A 27,147-nucleotide genomic window follows, 5' to 3' on the forward strand; every position below is an offset into this window, starting at 1 on the left:
AGAGGTGCGCCGCTCGCGATCCCGCTATGACGCCGTATGGACCAGGCACGGTTCTAGGACCGACCAGGACATACGCGCAAGTAGCTGGAGGCAACCGTCAGGGGTCTGCCGCTGTTCCTCCTTCTGAAGGAGGAGTATCTTGGGATCTGTTTCTTGTTGGAGGACTGGACGGTCCTACTCCGCAAGACGCGGTTACTCCCGAGATACAGAAGGAAATTTGCAGAAGTCATTAAGCTGATTCGTCAGCATAATGACCTTGCGGAAGGATTGCCGCTCCCACCAGCAGAGCCCACGTCTCTGCTCGAGTCGTTTTGGGGCCCGAGAGGGAACCCAAAACCGATGGTGGGTCTGCCGCGATCGGAGCTTGCCGATTCTGTCTCGAACCAGAGTCTCTCGTCTCCGGAAGAAGGCTCTCTCAGTTCTGGCCGTCGATCAAGCTACTTCCACCTCCTCTACTGCGACAGCGGCGTTTTCTACGTGTCTTCGGACACCGTATTTAAATACTCCTTCGGTCTCCTTGAGAGGTTTCGACCTCGACGAGGACTGGAATGAGTCGGAGGATGGTATCGGCTCTCTCCTGTCAGGTGTCGATCAGCCCCACCCAGACGACGTTCACAGTGGCGGCAGACCCTTACCTACAGAGAGTTCGTAACCCTCCGCGGGAAAACGTTTTCTCCTGACAATACGTTTTCCCAGACTCTGAGAGCCATCGCCGTAAGGCGATGGCTGCTCCTACTCTTCTCCAACTGCTAGTTCCACTGGGAAGGCGAGCGAGTTTCCAATTCCTCCCCATTCCCTCTCTCCTTACGGCTACGAGGAAAGGGGAGGGATCCTACAGAGATTTCTTTGTAGGATCCCACGTTCGGGACTGCGCTACCAGGGGACCTTCGGGTCCTACCTGACGTAAGCCCCTGGTCGTTGAGGAGGAATCCTGCCCCATTCTCGATTTCTACGGGAAATCGAGAGGACCACCAGCCGATATCATTTGACGAATTCGGTGGGGGTTTCGCAGACTGCTTGAGAATTCTACGGAATTTCTAGCGCATTTCAGAAGTGTTCAAGTTTTTTACGATCTTCAAACACTACGCGAGACCACGGTCCAAAGTGAGCGAGACGAGAATCCCCGATAGTTACACGATAATCGGGAACCTCGCCTATGCTCGAATTCCTGGAATTTCTAGCATTGGGAAGAAGACTGCTGCTGAAAGAAACTATCTCACAGTAGGCGACCAACCTGGAATAGAGGAGATCGGACGGGAATATCCAGTTTGGCTTGAACTATCGTCTTAGTATTCTGTTCACCATTGAAGCTTTCCTTCGAGGAAGACTTCTCCTTCACTCTCTTTGATAGAGAACGAAGGTGGTCGATCTCCAATCCTTATTTTTGTTTTCTTGAAGGAAAGAATTTAGGATGGAGATCGTTGTTCAGAATCCTACAAATATACTACGTATATTAACCTCGCGACATGATTCTACTAAGGCAGTTGAATTGTCCGAGGGGTAGGCGCATATCCTAGTTAATCTACGGATTGCGACTTATAAGAGAAGTATTCTAATTGAACTGCAACTCGGGGTTGCCTGCAACCTCCCAGGAGGGTTTTCAGTTTCAATTTTATATACTTATGGTTTGTCACGACAACACCATTTCAACTTTTATATTTACCGAAATTCGTTTCGCCTAAATTAATTATTGCTCGAGCATATCTTTTATGCTCGGTAGTTCTAGCCGAACGCATTCCTTCATGAATAATGGATTACCTGGCAACTCAGGATGACGAGTCAGTGAGAGCTCAGGCTCAACTACTGCGTATTGAACTGCCTGATAGCAGCTCAGTATCAGCTGGGCCTCCGAGATTCACGGTCATGTATGTCTCTCTCTCCCCTGCTTTGATTGACTACCGAACCGTATCTCTGCCCAACAATCATGGACTTAGGTCTCTGATTAACGGGGATTCTCGCAATAATGAAGGACCATCTACTGCTGTGACGCTAGATTCCATCGCCTTCGACATTGCGAGAATTTTCAACAGAGATATCTCTTGGACTCTTTCATCTTTCTGTTTACCGCACGGTAACAGAAGTCTGTACAAGTCTCGCCGCTGCATCGCACTGCGATAATGCGAATGATTTTGCAGACATCTGAGTTTGTCTTCAAAATATCTCGTATTCGTAGGTGTACAATTGTTCATTGTTCAACCCGAATTACAAGATGTGTCAGAAGACATCGCTACTCTCCGACCTGACAGCTCTACTTTCCAAATGTTCAGCCCATGAGAAGCAGTTCTTCAGGCGGCTTTCCCCTGTGTTTTCATTACTGAAGAACGCCCCTCCGCTTTCATTTGCAACTTACGACTTCTCACCGGACAGCAATGAATAGCGGTTAGCGTTTTCAGTCATTTGTAAGCACAGGTTATGAATCTTGAGAATCCTTCTCTCGATTCATCTGTGAAGACGTAGGTTGCATTCAATATCTACCTTCGTCTTCAACGGTACATAGTGTTGTTTCTCCTTAGCTGAGATTCAACAACCATGAGATGTTTTACCTTCAGGGACCTCGGTCTCTAGAAGGCAATTGACTTTCGCATGTTGGGCACATCCTTAAGAGAATCATCACCTCGCTGTCCGGCATTGGTGACAAACAAATACATTATTTGTGGTTTCTCTCGGCATAACCCTTTAAAGGCGAAGGTACGTGACTTACTCGGATGCTTGACAAACTTGCCTCCTACCGAACGCAGTCAGTCGGCAGCTGTCAGAGCGCCCGAGTCAGTTATGAACTACGCTGTTGACTTAGTTCGGTTGTTACAAAGCAACCATTACTTCGTAATAGCTTGTCACAGTACCCATACCATTGACTCCCACCATGGAGTGTCGGTGTCCTATCCCTACCGAGAACTTCGCTGCATGGGGATAAGGAGGATGCGAGAGACTTCGTGGCAAACGACAGACCAGTAGGGTACTGGACATCACCGAAGTAGAGAAGAGGGATAGGTCATGCGTATTTTATTTCCTTCTTTTCCTCTGAGGAACTGCATGACTTCTCCTGCGAAGTCAAGCATCCAGGGGATGGGGATCCGTGACGCTCGATTTCGTACCGAAACTTCGTAGCGAAGACTCAGAACCCTTCGGTCCCTGACGATTGGTTCGAGTCGTTCACAATCCCCTCCCTAATGGACTTCACCGCCTTCGATGCGAAGGAGATGCTGCCTTGTCCGCAAGAACTTCTCCGTGGCGCAGGTACTGAAGGCAGGGGTCTGGTTCCAACCACCAGCCACATGCCCTTCCTTCTACCTTCGGGATATTGCCCACCAGGTCCTTGGATCTTTTTCCTTCGGGTTGGGACCCGTGGTGGCTGCTCAACACGTTGTGTAGCGAACCCAGACCCTCGCAGGCTGAACAGCATCGAGTCCTGGTGTGACCGTAAGAATGGATGAGTGAATGAGAGTGTGACTGGTTCCTCTTCCCATCTTTTTCTTCCCCTCTACCTGTGTTAGAGGGACACGGTCGTCACCCTGCTGGATAAGACAAGATGCAGGGTGAGCTACTCAACAGAGCCCCATCCTATCCCTTTCACTAGGGATAGGAGCGTATATCCACCACTTCCTCCAACAAGGGGGAGGAAGTGGATGCCAGCTTGAGACAACCCATACTTTATGTTGCCTCTTGCAAACAGGAACAAGTTCTTGCTTGCTGGTACGAAGAGATACGCTTGCCTCTCTCTTAGTACTCGGCCCAGAGTCTGACCATTGATTCCTGCGGTTTGCACACCCCGATCAATCGGACAGAGGCTGGATCCCTCCCTCGCTCTTACGACCAGGGAGGCCATTCCAGGGATGGACGAACACCAGTCTGTTTCATCAAAAGACTCAGATTCCTCCCACCAAGAAGTGAGTCTTCCTATTGTTAAAGGACCGATGGTTTGTATTACGTATCGGGAACAAATGACAATTTGTCGAAAATTGCATTTTTCCTAACTATACAAACCTGAGGTCCTTTACATATAGTACCCTCCTCATGCCACCCCTCACTCTGCGTATTTTGCATGGGCAAAAGGGCCAAAAGCAAAAGTGATTTGTTTACCTCCCAGTCGCGCGGCGCGCGACTGTCGGACAAGCAGTTAACTACCGTTCCTCCCCTTGTTCGAAGCTTACGACCGTTCCAGCTGCCGCTAGCTACTTCCTATTGTTAAAGGACCTCAGGTTTGTATAGTTATGGAAAATGCAATTTTCGACAAATTGTCATTTTTAGATCATACTGGTTGATAGGTACCACTACTTTAATTAGAAGAATGGACTTTGGTTTTGTTTGGACTTCACTGGTATGGTATCCTAACATTTCTTTTGTTTATAGTTTTTGCTTTTAGCATTGTTACGGTTGATATTTCGTATACTTGTGAATACAAGGTACAAAATATTGCTTTACTATATTCACTTCACTGGTGATGTTGGATTACCCTAGTTACAGAGTTTTGATTCTCTTATTTATCGGGATGACTAGAAAGTAAGTCAGCCCCTTAGTTGAACCACTTCCCTTTCTTTCCGCTGTCATCTTTATATTCTCTTTGCACAAGGGCAGTGTCTGTATGTTGCATCATTGTATATTGAGAGTAATGTTATCCTATCACTTCATATTTCTGCTTATACTTTTGAGTTACTAGTGTATTATTTATCCCAGTTGACGTCACCATCATAACATACAGTGGCTGTGTGCTTATTAATATGGGGCTGTAAACCATTGTTTTACAATAGCCCTAAATAGCCCTATATCTTGTGGTCCATGCACTAGCTCATGTTAGTTCCTCGTTGGACGAGTGGTTTTTGCATTCGGCTACCAATCCGGTGGTCCAAAGTTCGATTCTTGGCTCGGCCACGAGGAATCAGAGGAATTTATTTCTGGTGATAGAAATTCATTTCTCGAAATAATGTGGTTCGGATCCCACAATAAACTGTAGGATCCATTGCTAGTAATCAGTTGCTTCCTAGCCACGTAAAAATATCTGATCCTTGGGCCAGGCCTAGGAGAGCTGTTAATCAGCTCAGTTGTCTGATAAAACTAAGATATACTTAACTAGCACATGTTCTTTACAGCAAATTGTTTATTGGCCTTTTCACTTAATTTAATAATTTCATACAATCAACTTACCTGTCAGATATATACATAGCTAAGACTCCGTCGTCCCCGACAGAAATTCAAATTTCGCGGCACACGCTGCAGGTAGGTCAGGTGATCTACCGTCCTGCCCTGGGTGGCAGGATTAGGAACCATTCCCGTTTTCTATTCATATTTTTTCTGTCGCTTGGAATGTAAACAACGTTTGCAGTTCCTCCTGACTTGATTTTTGGATTTCATCGCCATCGATCTTCTGGGCTATCTTTTGCAGGTAAGTACTGGATCTTTGGTTCGGCATACGCATATTAATTTGTTTTAATAACTTTGGCTTCGAAAATTTCGAAGAATTGTTTACGTGTAACTACCGAACTTTTCGGTAGACACTCACATAGTTTGCAAGAAGGAAAATTTTAATATTTATTCATAATAACGTGTAGTAAATGTTAGAATTGATTGAGCTAACTTCCTTCTTGAAGTCAGGAATAGAATTAGTTACCGCTTCCTTTAGAAGTTTTTATAGCTCTCGTACTAACGAGCAGTTAGAGCATTAACAATACTAGTATGTTGTATCCTCATCTCCTTCTTACTTCACAGAATCTTCAAATTCATATTGCAATTTGAAGACAAAGGAATGTAGCTCAAAATACGAGCTATTGAAAGGTAAGAAGTGATTTTAGTGTTTAGTGCAGTGGAGGGTTGGCGTTCTGAATCGGCTCTGTTTCGCTCCCAGGCCATAAAGCTCTTCCAAGCTCACAATATCCAGAGGAGAAGGAAAGTCGAAAGCCTTACGGAGGTTATGGAGAATCCCCACCGATTGGGTGCGTTCCCTCGGCAGGATCTGTAAAACGTCCCAGACTGCCAGGGATAGCCATTGGAAAGGCATCCTTTAAAAAGTGCGTCTCTTCTTCCGTTTCTTCATCGTACATCCGAAAAGACGAAGAATGTACATGTTTGGAGTTCGGACGATCTGGCTCGTTCTTTTTTGAAAAACTAAGAGAACACTGAACGAGAGGCTGAGAGCCAGCCAGCAAGCTAGCGCGAGCCACGTTCCAAACAGCCAGCAGCGAGCCGCGCTCCAACAGACTAGCGCGATCCGCGTTCCAACAGACTAGCGCGAGCCCATCGTTCATACAGATAAACGCGAGCGCCGCGTTCCAGCAACTGAGCGCGAAAAGCCGCGTTCCAGAACTTTTTTTTTGGCGCAAGGCGCCTTCAAAGAGAAAACAGACGGCTAGACTTCATGAGGAGCCTTATAGTAGAGTGGCAATCAGAAGGATGCTTCCATTGAACGTTTACTGGCAAGAGGCCTCGTATAACAAGACTAGAGGCGCTCGGATCTATCAGGGCGCACGGGACCTTCCACACAAGCGGAACGTTCCAGGAGCGAGTCTCCTTTTTCTAGCGTGTGGAACATTCCAGGCGCGCGAACTATCCAGACGCCAGGCGCTAGGCGCGAGGATACCAGACGCCATGCGTCAGAATATTCCAAAATCTTCATTTGAGAAGAGAGGTCCAGTCGCGAGGAAAAGACCCTTCCCTCTTTGAGTTTTTTTTAACTTATGGATCAACTTTTCCCCTGGCAAAGCTGTTGCCAAAGATGTCGCACAGGCCTTCCGTTGCGTTTTGTCCAGAAGGATTTCTGATACTAAGAGAAGCCCCTTTTTCCATTCACTTCCGGACGAACTAACCCCTGTGTTTAGGCAGTTCCTCTCAATTTGCGGACTCTCATCCTTCATCCATGCTCTTCCCATTCCTCGTTTTGGGGAGGAGGCAAGAAGCTTTGGGAGTTTTTCTTAATAAGAATCTCATCGACGTTTGGGTGGGTAGATGGCAGATAGGAAATATCTACTTCCTTCCGTAAACCCTAGTGATGAACAGGAATTCTGTCTCTTCCGCGATTTTATGAGGAAATCACGAAGATTTAAAGAGTTCCTGGATTAACTTCCTTCCTTAAGGATATATATTTACTCTTTCTATCGTTCTATTAACGAAAAGAACGAAGATAGTAGAAGGTAGTAGAGTTTCTGCTGTATGAGAAATACGATACGGTCAAATCATAAACACATACCGTAGTTACTTCTTTTCTGTGCAACTCAATTACCAGTATCCTTCTACGACTTTCCTAGGAAGGACTACGCTTAAAGGATTGTTAAAGACGACACCTACTTAGCTTCTAGATTTATCGAAGTCTTGTTTCGCTTAAATATGCTTTAATAAGAACTTCCTGAAGTTCGATAATAATTTTATAAAATTCCTTTATTAAATGGAGTAGCTGCAACTCTGGAAGAGTAAGGCCAGACGGCTAACGGGGACTGCTTTCGCTGAGAGCCTGAGAGTGAGACCAACGCAGTACCTTGTAGTGTCAGTCATGAGCGGTCGGGTTTATCTCTCTCTCCTGCGGGATGGAATAACTATCCTTATCTCTCCCCTACAATCGCGGTCTTACCTCGATTGAGGGTATAGTTAAGCTAACATAAATAAAATATTGTATGCCTTTTGCTAAGAAGCTTTCAATAAGAGAGATAGTACAACCTTTCAATGCTGGTTACCGTAGGTAACATTTATTAAAGGATTCTATCGCCAGCAGACATTATATTATATAATGCTCTCAGGCTTACGAAAGCATAGCTTATTAGAGTACCTGCTCAGAAGAAGATGGATGAGTCGGATGGGAAAACATTCTCTTTGTGGCAGAACTTGTTTCCCTGAATGGACTATAACTATGTATATAAAGCTTTTTCCTACTAAGAACGGAATTAAACATGTGAAAGGATGTCGGGTACCATAAAGGCACAGGTGTTCTGGCACATAACCTAAAAAGAATTAGAAGGAAGCGCCAGCCTGGCACAATGCGCCAGAAGCGCCAACCTGGCACAATGCTCCAGAAGCGCCAGCCTGGCGCAGTGAGCCAAGAGCACCATCCAAGATTTTCTCATTTTAGCGAGTTATTAACCTAAGAGTCCAGTTAGCCTCTCGGACAGCAGGCTCGGTAACGCAAGATTCGTTCCTGATTTCGTTACCCATTTAATCACTTAGGCGGCCAATTCCACGACTCTCATATTGCCAAAGCGCATTGAGAATCTCTTTTTTCGCTCCTATTCGCGTTAACAAAGAGAACCTTCTCGATCAACGATAATAACTGTTAACATGTTTAACATTTATTGGAAAGAGTTGTGAGAACGCTGCGGAAAGTCTTCTTCATAGATCTCTTAGTAAGGTAGAAGACAAACAGGCTTCCTATAGACTGCTTCCTTTTCCTCGAACCAAGAGAGTAGCAATATAAGCCATCTTATTTTTTTTTAGAAAGGGAATAAACTTTAGTCTCTTTTCCCCTAAATAAATATAAATTATTTGCAGAATTTAAGATAAAGGCGTCAAAGAAAGAGAAGATAATATTTTATGCCTCATTTTGGCCTTAGAGAGGTTGGATTCACAGAGGTCACGTTTCTTCTCACAGCAAGTTTTGGAAGTCTTTTCCAAAGACAGTCCCCTGAATATTCTATCAGCATCTATTATAAATGGACCTTGACAACCTCTCCACTCTGAGTCTGTCTGCGTGCAGACTGACCAGAAGTGGACATGAATGAGAGGATTTTTCAAGGTAAATGACATAGTCATGGACAAGATATAGAATTGCTGCAGATTGTGCTGAGGGGAATGAGGAAACTGTCCTCTTCCGATACCTCTGTGAACCACATAGCGGTTTTTTTCTTCCCTTTCAGAGGGAAGAATCACCTTTATATATCTGCTATCAAAGAAGAAACGCAGTAAAAGGCTATACTCTGTCTCTATACAGGGATTGGAGATAGCAGAGGATTAAGATCTTCGGGATCTTATACGATACCTCAATATGACAAGAGTAGGATATCATGTACTTCTAATGGGATCTTTTTGTGGCCACAGATTTCTATGTCCGACAAAGAGGAAACTGCTCCTCATCAAACTTCTTTGAGAAATTTTTATGAGGGAATTCTTTGTTTCTCTTGGTCCCAAACGATCAAGAAGACAAGTGAATTTTTTTTTTAAGCATTGGAATCTCGCATCAGATTCTAGGGAGATTAGGCAATGGGTTCTTGCCAGCATAGTATGTCTGGCAAAAGAACTAAAACCCCCATATTCCTGATTCAGTGTTTTCAGATAGAAGTTTCGTTGTCCAGGCAGGGTACTTACGTTTTCATCTACAGTAGAATGGTTCAAACGTTTGCCTACAGAGTCTTTGGAATGCGATGACGGCTCGAAATGCTTCCCAGAAGGTGTTCAGAGGGATACAATAAGGAGCTAGAAATCAGGAGTACTCCTAATTTCAGCTCGGAGTCTCCTTCGACTTCCAAGCTTCTTCCCTTCCTTCGGACAAGGATAGGGAAGATTCTACAACGAGAAGCCCCTTCAAACAGGTAAGAAGAGATCTCGTGAGCAAGGGAAGTACTCAAGAAGGGATCCTCCTCGGAGGAAGACTCTTATCTCTCATACTGTTAGATATCCTATCATATACTGGATGTACTACAATCACCTCCCCTTGCCGGAGAGGCCAAAGCTCATAGTGAAGAATTCTTCCACCCTTCTCCAGTCTTGTGATTTACTATTGTGGATGTTCAGGGACTTTCGGACAATGTAGCGCCAACCAGGAGCCTTATGCTAAAACAGGCGTAAAAAACGCCAGAGGCAGACAGCCCCAGAACACTGTCATTGTCTGATGAGGAGAAAGACCGGGCCTACAACCTGACACAGATGCGCTAGATGCGAACATTATATGACAAATAAGTGTCCGATGTGGACATTGCCAAGACATCCTTGAGACTCTACCAAGCTCGAAGTTCCGGCAAGTGGGGGAGGAGCCAACCAGGCGCGGAGGCGCCAGGTCAGGCAGTGAGGAGCCAGGCAGGAGCGGAGGCGCCAGGCAGGAGCGAGGCGCCAGGCAGCAGCGCGGTATGGTACCAGTCAGCCGCGAAGCTCCCGAGGCAGGTGTGCAAGGCGCCACCAGGCAGCGAGGCGCCAGCCAGGGCGAGGCGCCAGGCAAGCACCCCCCCCAAAGCGCCAACCTGGCGCGGAGGCGCCAGCCAGGCGCGAGCAGCCAGGCTCTAGGTGCGAATCTCCAGCTAAGGCGCGAGGCGTCAACCAGATGCGGGCGCCAGTCAAGCGAAAAAAGGTACCAAGAGTGAGCGCTAGGCACCAACCAAGAGCGAAGCACCAGCCAGGCGTCGAGGTTCCTGCCAGGCTTCAGGCTTCAGTCGGGGGGAGAGATCCATTTCAAGAAGCCCTGGTCTTCTTTGAAACATGGAGAGTCTCCTAAGCACTTCAATAAGTGACTTGATTCCTTCAAACAGCTGAGAATTAAAAGCGCAGGAAGTGGGCGCTTTTGCAAATTCTTGTACTTTACATAACAATATGTCATATAAGACATGTTAGCTGTGTTGTACGGTAGAGGCAACTCTGTGTTGACTTCTCATTACACAAAGGATGTCAAGTTAACCTACGAGAGATCCTTCTCTTTTGGTTTATACGTTTCTGCGGATACGTTACTGGGATAAGGAGCCGACACTGATCCTTAACTTTGAGTTAAAGTTTTTTAACTTAGTGAAATTATTCGTTTATTGAATTGTTCGTAAGTTGGTTTTTTATACTATGTAGGGCATAATTTTTGTTGATTTTGAAATTCTTGAGTTAACATGAGAGTCAGTATTTTCACTACATTTATTTTAGGTCATGCAGTATCATAAATAATTACACTGTATGCTAGAAAGGTAAAAAGAAGAAAATGAAATGAGGAATCATGAGACATTCAAAATTTATTATAGTATTTTTTCCATGCTTTGACAGTAATGAACCTGGAGAGAATTTCACAGGAGCAGCGCCTGAAATTGGAAGTTTACAAACTCACAATGCACACTGCCAACTATTGACAAAAATACATACTATATAATTTCTATGGGGGAGAGGGAATATAGAAAAGGAGAATTCGTCAAAGAATGAGGTAAATCGGGAAGATAGAGATATGCAAGAAAGTTTTACGGGTATGAACGAATATCCTTGTGATTGTGAGAAGAATACATGGTAATTAATCACAAGAATACTCGTGATAATCAGGGAATAGGTTAAAGGAACAGTTCTTCTGTTCTTTGCACAATTCTTACTAGAAGAATAGTGTGCAGAGCAAAATCTGAACTTGTGATGCCATCTGTGTATTTATGAATGTTTAGTGAATAGGGCAGTGACTTTAATTGTGGTAAGCTTAGTTATTAGTTCTGAAAGCACTTGAAAATATATTTGTAAGGTTTATTGTTACTGAGGGAAATAACTTTATTCATATTTTTAGGATGAAAATGGGGAAAATACTGAAGTGGATGGGATCTCTGTTATTGCTAAAGATACTTCACCAACAGACACAGAAAACACAAGCAATTCGCAAGTTACGCCAAGCACAGACAAGTTTTCTTCTGATTCAAAAAGTGACCAAAAAGGTAAGGGTATTGTGTTTATTTTTCTGCACAGAGGTTTTGTAATAAATAGGATATCTACTATGCTTAAATAAAAAAAAAACTTGTGTGAGTACTGTACAGACTAGACCTGAAAATGTCTTGTAAGAGAAGAATTTTAATGGGAATGCATCTTGTAATTCATGACAAATGGGATGTTTAGTTAAAGGGAGATCATTATACTCACTGGTCTGATACAGGTGAGTAAAGTAGTCATACTGGTAGTGTGGTCATGCAGTATACAATATCTTACCCACTATTTGGTAGCATAGGCTCCACTCCTTGGCAAGGAGGAGTCGGGAGTAATACAAACCCTAGTGTCTTAGTTTGTTATTTGACTGTCAAAGTTTCTTTTTGGTTCCTTATACAATGGTTATCCCATATATCATTGTACGTCACTCAGGTTCTGAGTGGTTAGATATTAGTTTATCTAGCTTCTCACCGGGCTTCAGTCCCTCTCCAAGAACTATTTCTTTTGAGAGCTGGACTGGTGGGTAGGCCCCCAGCCAGTCTAGGATGTCTTATACCTCCCTCCAAGTAGGAGTATCATATTGTTAAGACCGAAGGTTTGTTCGCGTATGAACCAATGACAAATTTTTTAAGACAATATGTATTTTTCATAGCTACAAACCTGAGGTCTTAAACGTTATACTGCCCACTCTAGCCGCCCCTCTATTTGTTAAATCCTCCTGAGTTGGGAAAGATTGGCGTAGATGCGTGGTCCTTGACCACTCTTCACCCGATCTATGCATGTGTTGCCAGATATCACAAGATTCCTTGCTTTCATCTACTTTTCAACCGGATCCAGCTAGGCGCTAGTAATTATCCTATTGTTAAGTCCTCTGGTTTGTAGCTATGAAATATACAAATTGTCTTAGAAAATTTGTCATATTACCATCCAGTCATATTTTATGCAGAAATATGAATTGCAGAAGTAAGAATTTATACATATAGGCATGCTTGAAGATAATGCGACTTTTTTTGTTTCATCAGTAATAACTGTTAAGTCATTGTTCAAGACATACATATTTTATTTAAAAAAGATTGGGAGGTACGTGTGCATACAAATAAATTGAGTTTTTTTTTGGATTGGATGGTAATATAGCAAGGGAGCATCGACTGAACAAGAACTGATTTGTAAAAATTAGTAAAAGAAGCAAAATGGTGGAAAATGATAATCTAACGTACAGAGCTGAAGCATTTTTGTAAAATTTGTGACATTTCCTAACGTCACTCCTTTAAGAAGGGTTGGGGGTATCTTTTTGTGTCACTCATTTCATTCATCCCTACAACTGGTGCTTTTGAGTCATTAGAGAAATGGTCTAATTGTTTTGTGTCCTCATTTAAATGTAGATTTTGCTTCTGTAGTAAGTAGGCAGGGTAAGGTATGACAGCCAATGCTGATTGCTGAAAATGAGAGATAGAAGCTAATTTGAGACAGGGAATGATGAATGTTAGATAGAATAAAAATAAAGGACATTTTTTATTAGAAGAAAGTGATAACACCAAAATAAAATTAGAAAATATTTTTAAAAAGGAAAAGCTATTTTTTGACATTCAACACTTTTCACTCTCAGGGCTAAATATACTAACAATGAAGGATACAGAGCATTTGGCTGTTGGTTGTCAATGATTTTTTGGGCTAAAATTTCCATACCCGACTGAGACATTGACACTTGTTCCTACAAGAATGCGTACACTTATTTGCCTCGTTTAGAATGGGAGCACTTCCAGCTTGTGCTGGAATCACTACTGAAGCCTAGCAACAAGGAGATTATTTCTAGGGCTGAGAACTAAAAGGCCAATGTCAAAAAATGGCTGATTGTAGTTAAGACCGTCACTAAACTAGAAATTTATCTCTGTTTCAGTGCTATAATGGCCAATGTTATAAGTTAAGCAATCACCCCCCCAAAAAAAAGCTTTCGTTTGCTCTACTTACCTGAATTTTAATAAAGGAAGCAATATTTTAAATGCATTTTTCTGAAAACATGGTTTTATGACATTGGCCCTTCTAGTTCTCAGCCCTAGATTTGTTCGCATGTAAGTGAATGGTAAGGCACTGCCCACTCCTCTATTTGTAAAGCTTCACATTTTTCTGCATTGAACTAAACTCTAGCTTAGGACCCTATGAGCCTCTGCATACATACACTAAGCTGTCTAGGAGGTTAAAGTAGTCATCCCTCTCATATGCATGATGGTGAATCTGACAATTATGGATAGGTGTTTGACTATCTCTCCAGTCTTTTGCTGTAATTGCAGGCTTACTGGAGCTGGCAGAAGTTGACAATGTAGCATGTTCCTCAAGTTTTCAGAACAGTGCCAGTCAACCCTGTGGCCTGGTCCTCCTACCTTAGGAGTAAATCATGGTTATAAAAGGCGGTGGATTGTATTCTTAAAGGATTATATAGCAGATGTTGAAGATAATTTGTATTTTTCATAGATATACAGATTATAGCATTTTATTGTTACCTCACCTCAACAAACCACGCATAGTCCTTGCTGCAAAGGAAAAAAGTGATAGGTTACCAACAGGTGTGTGGGTATCCCATCACTCACTTACCTACTGCCAATTATCCACGTAATTACCAAGCTTCAACAACTGTTTCCAACTTGTGCCAGGAGTAATCCTAAGTAAAAGGCACTGGTTTGCATATGTATGAAAAATATTAATTATTTTGAAAATCTGGTATTTTAAGTCCTTATCCTTAGTGCCTGGTAATTGCTGGCCTCCTGCTGACAAACATAGAAATAGAAATAGTTTTTTGTGTTTATCATAGAAATAGAAATAGTTTTTCCTGTTTATCAATTTGTTTGTCTTCCTGTCCATCCATGTGTCAAATCTACCTTGTCATTGCAACTCTTACTCAATTGAAGGGATTTTAGTCATTGTCAAAGCTTGGTACAAAGGTAGACCATCTTACATGAAATGTGAATGAAGGGAGATTGCATGTCTGTCTGTTTCTCAGTTTGTCTATATAATGTATTTAACATTTAACATGTACTACTTGTAACTTGTACACTATTGGGGTAATTTTAGTCAGAATTTTTACAAAGATAGACCATCTTGCATAAGTGTGTGTGTGTGAGTGGAAACTGTATGCTTGGCTCCCCATCTGTTTGGCAGGTGTTGTGCCTGCCATATTTACTTTGTCATTGCAATTACTTCTACATGGCTGTAGTGATCACAGTCAAACCTGGTACAAAGGTAGACCATTATGCATAGGTATGCTAATGGGAGATTGTTTATTTATTTGTCATGGATTTCAAACTCAATACAAAGATAGGTTGTTATGCAACAATGTGCAAAAACAGTGATAGTCCTCTCTGTTTGTCTGTAATCAACTTCAACCTTGGCCATAACTTTTGAACTATAAGAGACAGGGACTTCATATTTGGCATGCATGACATGTTAATGATATTTTTTCATGTCACTTAGTTTGAATAATAGGGTACATTTCTATTGTAGTAACACTAATAACATGTTTATTTTGTTTCTTTACACATGATCACTAGTTACCCTGAACTGACAAAGTTTAGCTTTTGAATAGTTATTCTGTTGGTTGCTGACTTGTAGCAGCTTTTGATGTTTTTCCTTCTAGGTTTTATATATAAATGAACTGATTACAGGATATAAAATATTTTTTTCTCCCTTGCTTGGCTCCAGGTAATAATGAAGATTCAGACTGGAGTATTTTATTTGAAGGCAGCACTACCAATCCCAATTTTCCCGCTACAGTTGTTGATGATGATGAAAGTGATGAGGATGAAGAAGACTGGCTGATTAGCAGTTTAGCGTAAGTTAAATGTAGTACCGTAGTTTTTTTTTATTGTCAACCAGCTGACTGTATTGAATATTATTTTAGAATATTCTTGGTTAAGAGGGTTTGTATATTTTTATGATTGCTGGCTATCGGTGGTATAGCATATACATTTTGGAATTGTCTGCTTTGGAAAACAGCTAATTTAAGTTTCTTTAGGTGCAAATAACATTTTATAAATATACTTACGCTATTTTATTATAAGCTGCATATTCACAGACTCCTATTTTTCAAATCATTTGAATGTTTAGTAGTAGTGACAGGGCAGTTAGAATTATGACTGACCTAATTTGTGGGTGTGATTTCAACTTTCATGAAAGGTGCCCTGTGAAAGTTGTTGCCCATACAAAATCTGGTCAAAAGAAATTCCTGATCCCAGAGAAGATTAGGCACGTACTTAATTCCTTCTTTATTCCCTGCAGCTGGTGATCAGCAAGATGTTATCTTCCTTTTTCTAGTGGAATTCATATTGATCCATTAAGGCCACGTAACCATAGGAACTTAGACCTTGAAACTGGGATATTCAGACATGCAAGTTTTCTCCCTAATTTTTTTATTTTCAGACAACTAAATTTCTAAATGGTTCCAGAGGGGAATAGTACATAGATATTGTAAATAGGAAGATATTTCCAGGAGGTGGCACAAAAGGGAAGATCCTGGAATTTTAGCTGAAATTCTCGGTAAATTAGGCTGCCTTTAGTCATTGGCATGGAGTGAAATGGTTCTTCACTCATTTACTTTACTTTTTGTAGAATATTTTGTATTTTGCAAGGAAAGGGTCATCTTCCTGGGTGGCTTTTCATGGGTTCATGTCAGTTATTCCACAGTACTATAGTACTTTTGCTGTTTGGTAGAATTTTTTTGTAATGTGCAGGAAACCTTGTAGAATTTGAAGAAAATATTGTTGCTTCATTTCAGAAGCTCTGTATTTATCTTGGGTATGTGATGCAGAAAATTTCCAAAATTATATAAATATCTAATGCATTGTATTTGTTTAGACTTTATCATTAGAGCAAAATATTAAAAATGCATTGAGATCAAAGAAAATGAGTGGGTTTGCCTACTTTCCTTCTGCTTAATATGTAGTTGTTTCAAAACATCATATACTTTGCAGTACTTCTTTAATACAGTGTAATTATGTTTTTATTTTAATCACTGGAACTTTAGGTGGTTAACATTGTTGTATTTATTACATAATTCTCTAAAAGATTTTGAGGATACTACTGAGGCAACAAAAGTGACAGAAGTTGTTGATGTGGATTGTACTCACCTTTTTATAAGCAAAATTCAATTTATTTCATATGTCGTATTCCTTATGGTACTTTTGCTTGATAGGCTGTGGTCAGGTGTGCTGACAAATACAAAGTATGCACAAATGAACTATAGTTTTAAATTAAATACTTTTGTAAGATTCTGTTCTTTTCATAATTTATAGCCAATGATGAAGGATGATGAGAGCTCTGAAGATGTGGAGTTTTATGACTCTCAGAATCCAGAGATAGAAGTAGATGGTTTAGATCGTCCTGATGGTCCTGAATTAATAGCCTTGTCTCAGTGTCAGAAAAAAGTACAGTACCTGTACATTCAAATGCAGCTTTGTGAGAAACATACACTTCGGTAAGATATCACCATTTTTGTACTTTACCAATTTTTCCGTCAGTGTAAAACTGAGTCCCAAATTGATTACAATCAGAATTGAGTATTAACAACTTTAAAGGTTGGAATTTATATTTTTCCTTCAGGCATAGAATTTATATATGAATATGTTAACAATTTAAATTTATTATCATGCATGATATTGTATAATTTTACTGACTGTGATTGGCATTTGATGTAGTAGTGAATTGGTTAAGAAAACAGATTGATTGAGTAGTTAGCAGCGAAAGTTTGAGCAATAGAAGATTAAATAGACTTAATGATGTCTCTTACTTAACTGTGTGGATGGTGAGGTGTTAACTGAGAATAGTCAGTCTTCCTCATGGCTCTTGATTGGGCCCAAAAGTTAATTCTATATACAGTATTTACATTTTTCTGCAGTAGTTTAGGAGATATAGATAGCATGTTTGCTGTCCTCTGTGTATTTTTGAATTAAACTATAGAAAGAAAGAGGCATGATAGCAATTGTTATTCATGGCCACTTGCTATGTTTTTAAAAAAGTATACATTAATTGACAAAATATATCCAAGTTTTTACATAGTCATGAATCAATATATGTATAGTTTTCCTTTTATGAGGATATACTTATTAAAGATGTACATTAAAATAGTACTAAAGAATAGTAAGTAACCTAGATATTTCATAAGACAGACCTGCTAATATTCGTAAAATTTTGCTCTAAACAATTAGGCCCCATACCTGATTGAAATGTAGGGAATATGATATGCATACTATTAGAAGGTGATTTATTTTTTTGGTGTAGTCCTGCTTTCATTAGTTTTTTCTTTCTTACAGGCAGGCTATTGATAAGGGTTATACCTGGATGTAGATCGCATGTGGCGCTTTTTCTAGCTGAAAGGTGAAAACGGTCTAGACTACATCCATTGCCCAGGGGTCTTATTCACCGAGATCTTAAACCAGAAATATTTTTCTTGATCCTGTGATCACATCAAGATTGGAGACTTTGGATTAGCCACGGCTGCATCAAAGCCAAAAAAAACAATAGACAAAATCCCAATGGCAGATACTGAGGAGAACAAGGATAGTGTGTTAACAGGTCAAGTTGGAACTACCTTTTACATTGCACCAGAAGTTACCGTAAGCCAAGGAAAAAGTGAGCTATACAAATAAAGTTGATATCTATAGCCTTGGCATTATTTTCTTTGAGATGGTTTTATCCTCCCCCTTCAAAAACTGGAATGGAAAGGGTTAAAGTTTTATCTGATCTACAAGAATGAAGGAGATACATTTGCCTCCAGATCTAAAGGAAAAAAGAAAATTTTCCATGTCGTCAGCTTGTTCGTTTACTTCTCAACCATGATCCTCACTCAAGGCCAACTACAACTGGGCATTCTTAAATCTTCTCTTCTGCCACTCCAACAGCCGAGGAGCAGAAATTTTATGGAAACTCTGGAGAGTAAGTTGGGCACAATACCAGATCATCAAGCTATCAGGAAATCCTAACCTTGGTATTCAAACCCTCTGCTCGGCCTGAACTGGAAGCTACTTTTGAATGCAGACATCCAATATCATCTGATATTCCACCTACTGGAAACAAGATTACCTTCATTCTCTTATCAATGCTGTGTTTAAGCTCATGTGGTATCTGGATTCCCCACGTCCTTTTACATACCAAAAGGTTCATTTTATGAGGACAAAGATAATTTGGTGTGCCTAATGTCTCGTAGAGGAGAGCTGATTTCAGCCCAGTATGAACTACGATATCCATTTGCCCGATTTGTTGCCCGCAACGAGATCAAGTACATGAGAAGATACTGCATAGATCGTGTTCAGCGTGCTTACAAAGTTTGTGGTGTTCATCCTAAGGAATGTTATGAGTGTGCTTTGAACATTATATCATCAGGGAGGCCTCAGAATCTGCAGCAAGAGTGATGCTAGTAACGCATGATCTGATACAACAAATAATTCAAGAACGTACACAGGATATCAAGATTAGTGTAGGACACATGGGACTAGTACATGTTATTCTAAAGCACTGTGGAATTGATGAATCCCTTCACAATAAACTTATTATACTCCTGAAGGTATGATATTGTAAGGATGCATCCACATTACAGTAAAACATGTGGTGGACATTTTGGCATCTTATTGAATTTATATCATAAACAGGTTGAAAACAAATTGAAGACAATAAGTTTAGAACAAATCTTATGCTCCTATGGAGCACTTGTCAAAACTATCTACAAGTTGGTGACTGGTATTCAGCTTGCTTGAGATGTATGCAATAAGCTGTGGATGTGTATCTGATGTTTTACTGCAGTGTGGATGCCCCTTAATAGTTTGGTATTTTCTATATTTATGTATTTGCTCCATGTTTGGAGAAAATGTAATATTTACTTATATGTATATTGAAAACTAGCATTTTCTGAAGTTTATTTTCGTAGTGCTGCTATTAATAAACTGTTTTATGTAATTAATATTTTTATAAATAAATGCAGGAATGGAATGGAAAACGGATGACTTTTGAAAGTCTTGGGGAATGGTTGCGGGACCTTGGGGTTGCTCGATCATCTGCAGAAAGTCTAAAAGGATTTCTGGTTTTAGATGGACCTGTGGAGGAAGTCATAAAGTCTTTTAAAGACAAAGGGCTGACATCTCGCCATAGAGGTTTATACCACTTGTAAAACAAATTATATCTGAAATTGAAGATATTACAGAAACTGCTTTCACATTAGGAGTAAAAGTAAGTAATTTTATTGGTACTTCATGTGGTTCTTTGCTCTTTTTTTTATGTTTGGTCAAAAACTTGAGCTGTGGTTCAAATTATAGCTGCTCTAGTGTACTAATTACTGTTGAATTTATTCATAAAATTTGTCACTGTATATTTGTATATTTATAAGAAATGTAGATTTATTGGTTTGAGTTGACCACTATGAGTACAAATTATCCCATTGTTGGTGAAACATAGTCGTATAGCTGGTGAGTAAAGAAATTTGAATGGTCATATTCCTTTACATTGTTGCTTACCCGATTTTGTTTGCATGGACTCATCTAAGACCAGATCTAGTTTTATTGCAATTTTTTAATACTCACAACTTGCAAATTATTCATTATCATCACCATCCTTTTTTTTATTTATTATGGCCTCATAGAATTATCTCTGTAATTTCCAGTATTGTGTTCAACTTAAACCTATGATGGTGGCCAGATGTTCATCTTTGTATTGTGGATTTATGTGCCAATTTTTGATGGATGTTCGGAAGAAGAATAACATCGTTCAGGAATTGTTAGCACAAGGAGGAGGTTATGAACAACTAATCCAGAAACATGGGTAAATTGATTTTATATACAGAAGAATATATAAATCAACTGTGTTCGTAGTAGCAACATTCTGTTGCGCTTTGTTCATAATTTGGTGGTTGCCCTTATTAAACAAAGTTTGCCTGCTATGGTATGTGATGTACCGTACACAATAATGTGGAGTATCTTTTTTTTTTTGTCTTATATAAGTTATGCCTACATATTTGTAATTATATGACTTATTTATTTGAGCTTTATCAGTGGTAAGGATTTTTGTTGTGCATCATATCATTGCAAATGATAAGACTCATATAATTTAACATCTGATTAATGTCTTTCTGTATTTTGGTAGTAATTTTTATCAGTTAATGGATCTTACAGTCCTGTTATTTATCTATACTATATGGGCTTTTGAATCTGGGCTTTTATTTTAAAATTGAAATGTTTCAATGGCTGAACACATTCTTAACACTTATTTAGATTACTGTTGTATCGTCATGGCAGTACCTATAAGTTTTGTCCCCTGCCATATAGAAACTGATTATGTTCATTACTGTAGGTAGTTTAGTTTCATTAGGTATGATGTAAATAAAATTTTGGTTGTTTCCATTCTTATTGAACTCATTAAAGCATCTGAAGATAAGACTGAAAATGGTTATGTTAAATCATAAGTGGTTCTTTGGGAGAGCTTTTTTTTTTTTTTTATATTGTCTTGTTTTCTCCTATAGGTAAGAAACATGTACTTGAAAGAAACTGAATCTTTCACTGAGTGAGAAGTTTTTCTGTGTTAAGGATTATGTATTCCAAAAGTATGAATATTTGTAAGAGAAAATTGGATGTTTTGTGACAGTTAATCAGAAGTTTGATAGTATGTATGGCAGGACTAATATCCTTGACGCAAGTATGCATTCACTGTCCAATGCAAATGTTTCTTACCTATAGGAAAAAACAAGACAATATAAAATAAAAAAGCTCTCCCAAAGAACCACTTATGATTTAACATAACCATTTTCAGTCTTATCTTCAGATGCTGTAATGAGTTCAATAAGAATGGAAGAAACCAAAATTTCATTTATATCATACCTAATGAAACTAAACTACCTACAGTAATGAACATAATCAGTTTCTATATGGCAGTGGACAAAACTTATAGCTACTGCCATGACGATACGACAGTAATATAAATAAGTGTTATGAATGTGTTCAGCCATTGAATCATTCAATTTTAAATGAATATCAGAAAAATTTTGGTCCCTTTCAACTTAACTATGTTTGAAGGTGGTAGAAATTTTGTCTTAATGTATGTACATGAATGAACATTGGACATCAACGTAAATTTTTTATTTTATCACTTGTAAACTTGAAGGATAGTAGGATTGTGCCCATGTTTGGAACTGAAAGTCAAGTGTTTCACAGTAATCATTTGAGGTGTTTAGGAGGAATGAGTTAAACTTCAGAATTTATGAAACTTAGAAATGCTGTAGATTTGCTGTTAGTTTAGTTAGATAAACTATTTCTTGTAACAGGCTTCATTGTTGTATTTCTTTCCAGAAGTACATTGTGTAAATCAAACAACTATGAAATTCCAGCAGCATTTGGCATCAGTCTTTTCTTGGATAAGTTTGTTGGTTGTGTATGTGATATCAGTCAGTTAGCAGCCTCAGGGAGGAGTGATGTTACGAAGGTTGCTGCAGGTAAACCCTTCCATTTATAAGAAAAAAAAAATCTGTTTTCCCTATAGTAATTCACTTATTCTGTTAAAACTTCCAGAATGGTCATTGTGAGAGTCTAATTTGAACATGACATTCTGAGTTAATTTTTGGTTTTTATGCTATTTACATGTTTTATTCCAATGACAGGTCTAGGTTGTGGTTTTGGTGCGATTAGCGTATTAGTGTGTGCTGTGGGACAAAAGCAGCTTCAAAGTCGTGTTGATATTGTTTTCAAGCTGAGAGCTGTCAATATTTCAGCTGATCATTGTCACTTCTTGGTTAGTTTTTATAGATTTCCTGTTGTTAAATTTTATTTATATACAGACCTTACAATATAGTGGTCTAAGTGTTGAGACAAATAAAATTGTGTGCTAAGGGCAACAATGAAGTTTTATAGAGTCATTTTAAACCAGGTTTTGGCTAGATTTTTAAAAAGAACTATCCATCTTTTGTCGTTTCATATTTCTTACATTGTCTCTTTGATTATACTACTTAACATCTCAGTGAAGTACATTCAGATTTTTCTAATACTGTAATATAGTTTAATGATGTGTTAAAAATAAAAATTTATTGCACAAGGTTGTGATATTGAAAAGTAGTAGCTGTCTTTATTTTAACAAATTCTTGATTTTGTTATATGAAGAGTGGACACTGTGTACAGCTTTATTTAGTGAATGATGTGACTATTTTCCATTTTATCAGACTACAGAAGAAGCAGAGAGTTTTGTAGAGAATCGGGGTATTCCTAATTTGGTCATGCTGATGGGTGGTGACAAAGCAACAGTTAAGATGATCAGTGATTCTTCAGGCACTGCTGGCAGAATGATGGAAAGAAAGCTCCCTCTTGATAGAGTATATGAGACTCTTTTGAAGACTCTAGGAATTTCAGAGTCCTTGCCTGTATCAGGGTACGCAAGAAGTGACTCCAAAAATACTGGTAATTATTATGACTTATGATTTTTAGTTAATTGTTAAAAGAAGTACTGTAAGGATTTTTTACCTGCTCTTTATATATATATATATATATATATATATATATACTATGATATATATATATATATATATTTATATTATATAATTTATAAATATATAATATAGATTATATATATATTATATATATCTATATATATATATATATATATATAGTATATATGTATATGTATATATGTATGTATGTAGTATGTATATGTATGTATATATATATATATATATATATATACATATATAATATATATATATATATTATATATATATAAATATATATATAATATATATATATATATAAAAGGTTTTTTTGCCACAAAGGAAAAAATGAAAAAACAAGATAGCCGAGTACTTTCGGTCCTATTCGGACCCATTTACTGAGGCACACTGATTTTACAAAGAACACCATAGTCAAAAAAAAGAATGGCTTAATGTACAAACTGACGCTACCAAGATTAGCCATAAGGGCGATTTTTCACTCTACAGAGAGGAGGAGGTCGCCATAGGCTAGCCACACCTTGAAGGATACCCACCCGCCGTAAACAAGTGATTCTTCCAGAAAACAGTACATTTTGAAAACAACACGGGAGCATATACAATTTAATATCATGAATTTTTACGCAAATTTTCCCAACAAAAATTATTATTAACCCTCTTACGCCGACTGGACGTATTTTTACGTTGACATTTTTTGTCTCCCGTGTGCCGACTGGACATATTTTACGTCGACTTACAAAAGTTTTTTTTTAAATTCGCGGAAAAAAAAGAAAAAATACTATAAGGCCTACCAGCCTAAAAACTTTTGAATCACGCGCCTTGGGGATGCTGGGAGTTCACGGATCAAGGTGTTGTTTTTATTTACAATCGTTACGCAGGCGCGCAAACGTGAATTTCTTTCTAGCCGCACTAAAAAGTATCTGTGGACAGCATCTCTGAATTATTTCGTCACTTTGACATAATTTTTGTACCATTGTAAATTAGCCGTTTTGTGAAGTATTATATATGAAAATGTGCACATTTTTATGTAGAATACAACAATAAAATACTCATGATTGTAGCTTTTATCAGTTTTGAGATATTTTCGTATAAATAACGATAATTGCCAAAAATTTCACCTTCGGTCAACTTTGACTACCGAAATGGTCGAAAAACACAATTGTAAGCTAAAACTCTTATATTTTAGTAATATTCAATCATTTACCTTATTTTGCAACTAATTGGAAGTCTCTAGCACAATATTTCGATTTATATAGTGAATTTATGAAAAAACTTTTTCCTTACGTCGCGTTGGTAACTCTTCCGATCATACATGCGATTGTGGTAATGTTTGCACCATTTTTAAAATTAGCCGTTATATAAACTTGTATATATGGAAATGTGCGTAATTTCATGCACAATACAACTAAAAACACCCATGGTTGTAGCTTTTATTAGTTTTGAGATATTTTCATATAAATAACGATAATTGCCAAAATTTTTCGACCTTCAGTCAACTTTGACTCTACCGAAATGGTCAAAAAAAAGCAATTGTAAGCTAAAACGCTTATATTCTAGTAATATTCAAGCATTTACCTTCATTTTGCAACAAATTGGAAGTCTCTAGCACAATATTTCGATTTATGGTGAATTTATGAAAAAAATAACATTTTCTTTACGTCCGCGCGGTAACTCTTCCGAAAAAATCATACGTGCGATTGTGGTAATGTTTGCACCATTTTAAATTAGCCGTTACATAAAGTTTTATATATGAAAATGTGTGCAATTTCATGTAGAATACAAAAAAAAATAATTGAGGGTTGTAGCTCTCATTTATGAAATATTTGCATATAAATCACGATAAATAGAAAAAACCACGTTCGGTCAACTTTGAACTCTACCGAAATGGTCGAAAAACGCAATTGTAAAGCTAAAACTCTTACAGTCTAGTAATATTCAGTCATTTATCTTCATCGTGAACAAATTCAAAGTCTCTAGCAAAATATTAGATTTATGGTAAATTAAAAAAAAAAATCTTTCCTTCCCTCCGTGCGCGGATTCTCCGCCACAAATAACTCCGAAATGCGTACGTCCCATTCTCGGAATATTTGCTCCGTTTCATATTAGGCATTTCATAGAGTTTTATATATGAAAATGTGCGCAATTTCATGTAGAATAAAAACCAAAAATATTTGAAGGTTGTAGCTTTTCTTAATTCCAAAATAATTGCGTATAAAAAATATATATATGAAAAAATTTGACATTCGGTCAACTTTAACTCATCAGATATGGTCGAAAACTGCAATACTCTTACAGTATAGTAATATTCAATCATTTGTCTTCATTTGAAAGAAATTGGAGGTCTCTAGGACAATATTTAGATTTATGGTGAATTTTTGAAAAATATTTGTTTACGTCCGCGCGTTACGAATTCATGCATTATTTTGTGATAATATTTTCTCTGTGTTGCTTTTATCGTTTTTACAATGTGTTATATACAAAATGATTGCAATTTAGTGTACATTACAACGAAAAAAAAGTAACTTGTTACCTTTAAACCGTTTTGTTTTGCGCACAGCGCGATTTGAATACAATTATATATGAAATTTTTGGTTTTTGCACTATCATATATCACATTATTTATATATGATAATGATAATTTTTTTCATTTCTGATGGTTGCATACTAAACTTCAGGCAATGACAAAAAAGGAGCCAAAAATGAACTCTTAATTTTGAAAACTAAGCGCGCTGTGATTTTTTGAAAAAAAGAAAAAAAAATATTTTTTCCTGCTTCCGCGCTCACGTCTGAAACACCTCCGGCACACGGGAGACAATTTTTTTTTACTGCTTCGGTGTAAGAGGGTTAATGAAAAGACGAAAGAAAATATAAATATATATATATATCGAGTAAGAGAAAGAGGGAGAGAGAATATCAAACCAGAGAGAGAGAGAGAGAGAGAGAGAGAGAGAGAGAGAGAGAGAGAGAGAGAGAGAGAGAGAGAGAAATAATAACTATACATATACATGTGGGACTAATTTATTAGTTGTTCATTTATTTTGAGGTCCTTTATAAAACATCTTACAAATATATGGGTCCAAATGGTACATTCCCAGGCTAAGATTTAGGTTGTTTTTATTAGTGATTTGTATAATTGCTGATTCCAGTAAATTTCTTGAAAACATAATCATTAGATCTAGCAATTACCGAGGTATCACCCCAATTAATACAATGAGATTTTTTTCACTCAGATGGATAAACAGTGCCATTTGAATTCTGGGCTGTTCTAACTGAATACATATGCTGCTTAATCCGAACACATAAATTGTTCCGATACGTAATACAAACCCTCGGTCCTTTAACAATAGGAAGGTACTAGCGGCAGCTGGGACGGTCGTAAGCTTCGGAACAAGGGGAGAACGGTAGTTAACTGCTTGTCCGATCGTGCGCGGCACGCAGCGCGCCGAGAGGTGAAGAATCACTTTTTGCTTTCGGCCGCGGGTGTGAAGGACGTGTTTCGTCATCGCTCTCTGCCCGCTTCATCGTCGTATGCTTTGTTTATATTGTGTTTTCTACTAATGGTTGGTTTGACTTGAAAATGAAACTGTAAGTACACTGTTTTCATTTTCATTACTTAATTATGAATCAACATGGAGCTATCGCCGTAGAGACGGCGATTTTCCGCTCTTTTCATGAATTGAACCCTTGAATTATGTCTCGGTGCCGAGGGCGGGCGCACTCGCGCCGAGTCATGTATTTTGGGCGAAAGTGTGTAATTGAAAGATGTAAGTACTCTTTTTCATTATATTTTTTGCCCTGTGCGTTCGTTGCCGAGAGCTTGATTGCGCTCGGCAAGAGCCTCTTATTTTGTATGAATAGAATGCAAATGAAAGTGGATTCACAATGCAGGTGCAGTATTGTTTCATTTTCATATATATTTATGATAGCATCATATTATTATGGATCAAGTTTTCCGCTCTTACCGGGAATTGATTTTTTCCCTCTTTAAGTTCTATGAAGTGAATCGCAAGTGCAGTATTCTGTTTCATTTTCATATTACTTTTCACTGCTGTGCGGGGGTAGGGGAAGCGAAGGTCTGCCAGGAAGTCGTCGGAAAGCTCTCCCGCGACTCCCTTGGTATCCGATTCTTCGTCTTC

At 38.7% G+C, this 27,147-nt stretch overlaps 1 protein-coding gene and 1 long non-coding RNA gene across 2 annotated transcripts in view; both read left to right on the plus strand.

The window, feature by feature from the left end:
* The window catches only part of LOC135195948 (eIF-2-alpha kinase GCN2-like), a 153,288-nt gene that overhangs the window by 69,852 nt on the left and 56,289 nt on the right, over positions 1 to 27,147 (plus strand). The window contains exons 14-15 of the mRNA XM_064222451.1: positions 11,423 to 11,567; positions 15,247 to 15,376. Coding sequence (XP_064078521.1) covers positions 11,423 to 11,567; positions 15,247 to 15,376 — 275 coding nt within the window. The remainder of the gene's footprint in view (positions 1 to 11,422; positions 11,568 to 15,246; positions 15,377 to 27,147) is intronic.
* LOC135196316 (uncharacterized) lies at positions 18,679 to 20,223 on the plus strand. The gene is made up of 3 exons (XR_010310378.1): positions 18,679 to 19,102; positions 19,517 to 19,761; positions 20,192 to 20,223. It is a non-coding gene; the product is annotated as an uncharacterized LOC135196316 (long non-coding RNA).

The sequence above is a fragment of the Macrobrachium nipponense genome, chromosome 17, assembly GCF_015104395.2.
Source record: "Macrobrachium nipponense isolate FS-2020 chromosome 17, ASM1510439v2, whole genome shotgun sequence".
NCBI classification, from domain to species: Eukaryota; Metazoa; Arthropoda; class Malacostraca; order Decapoda; family Palaemonidae; genus Macrobrachium; species Macrobrachium nipponense.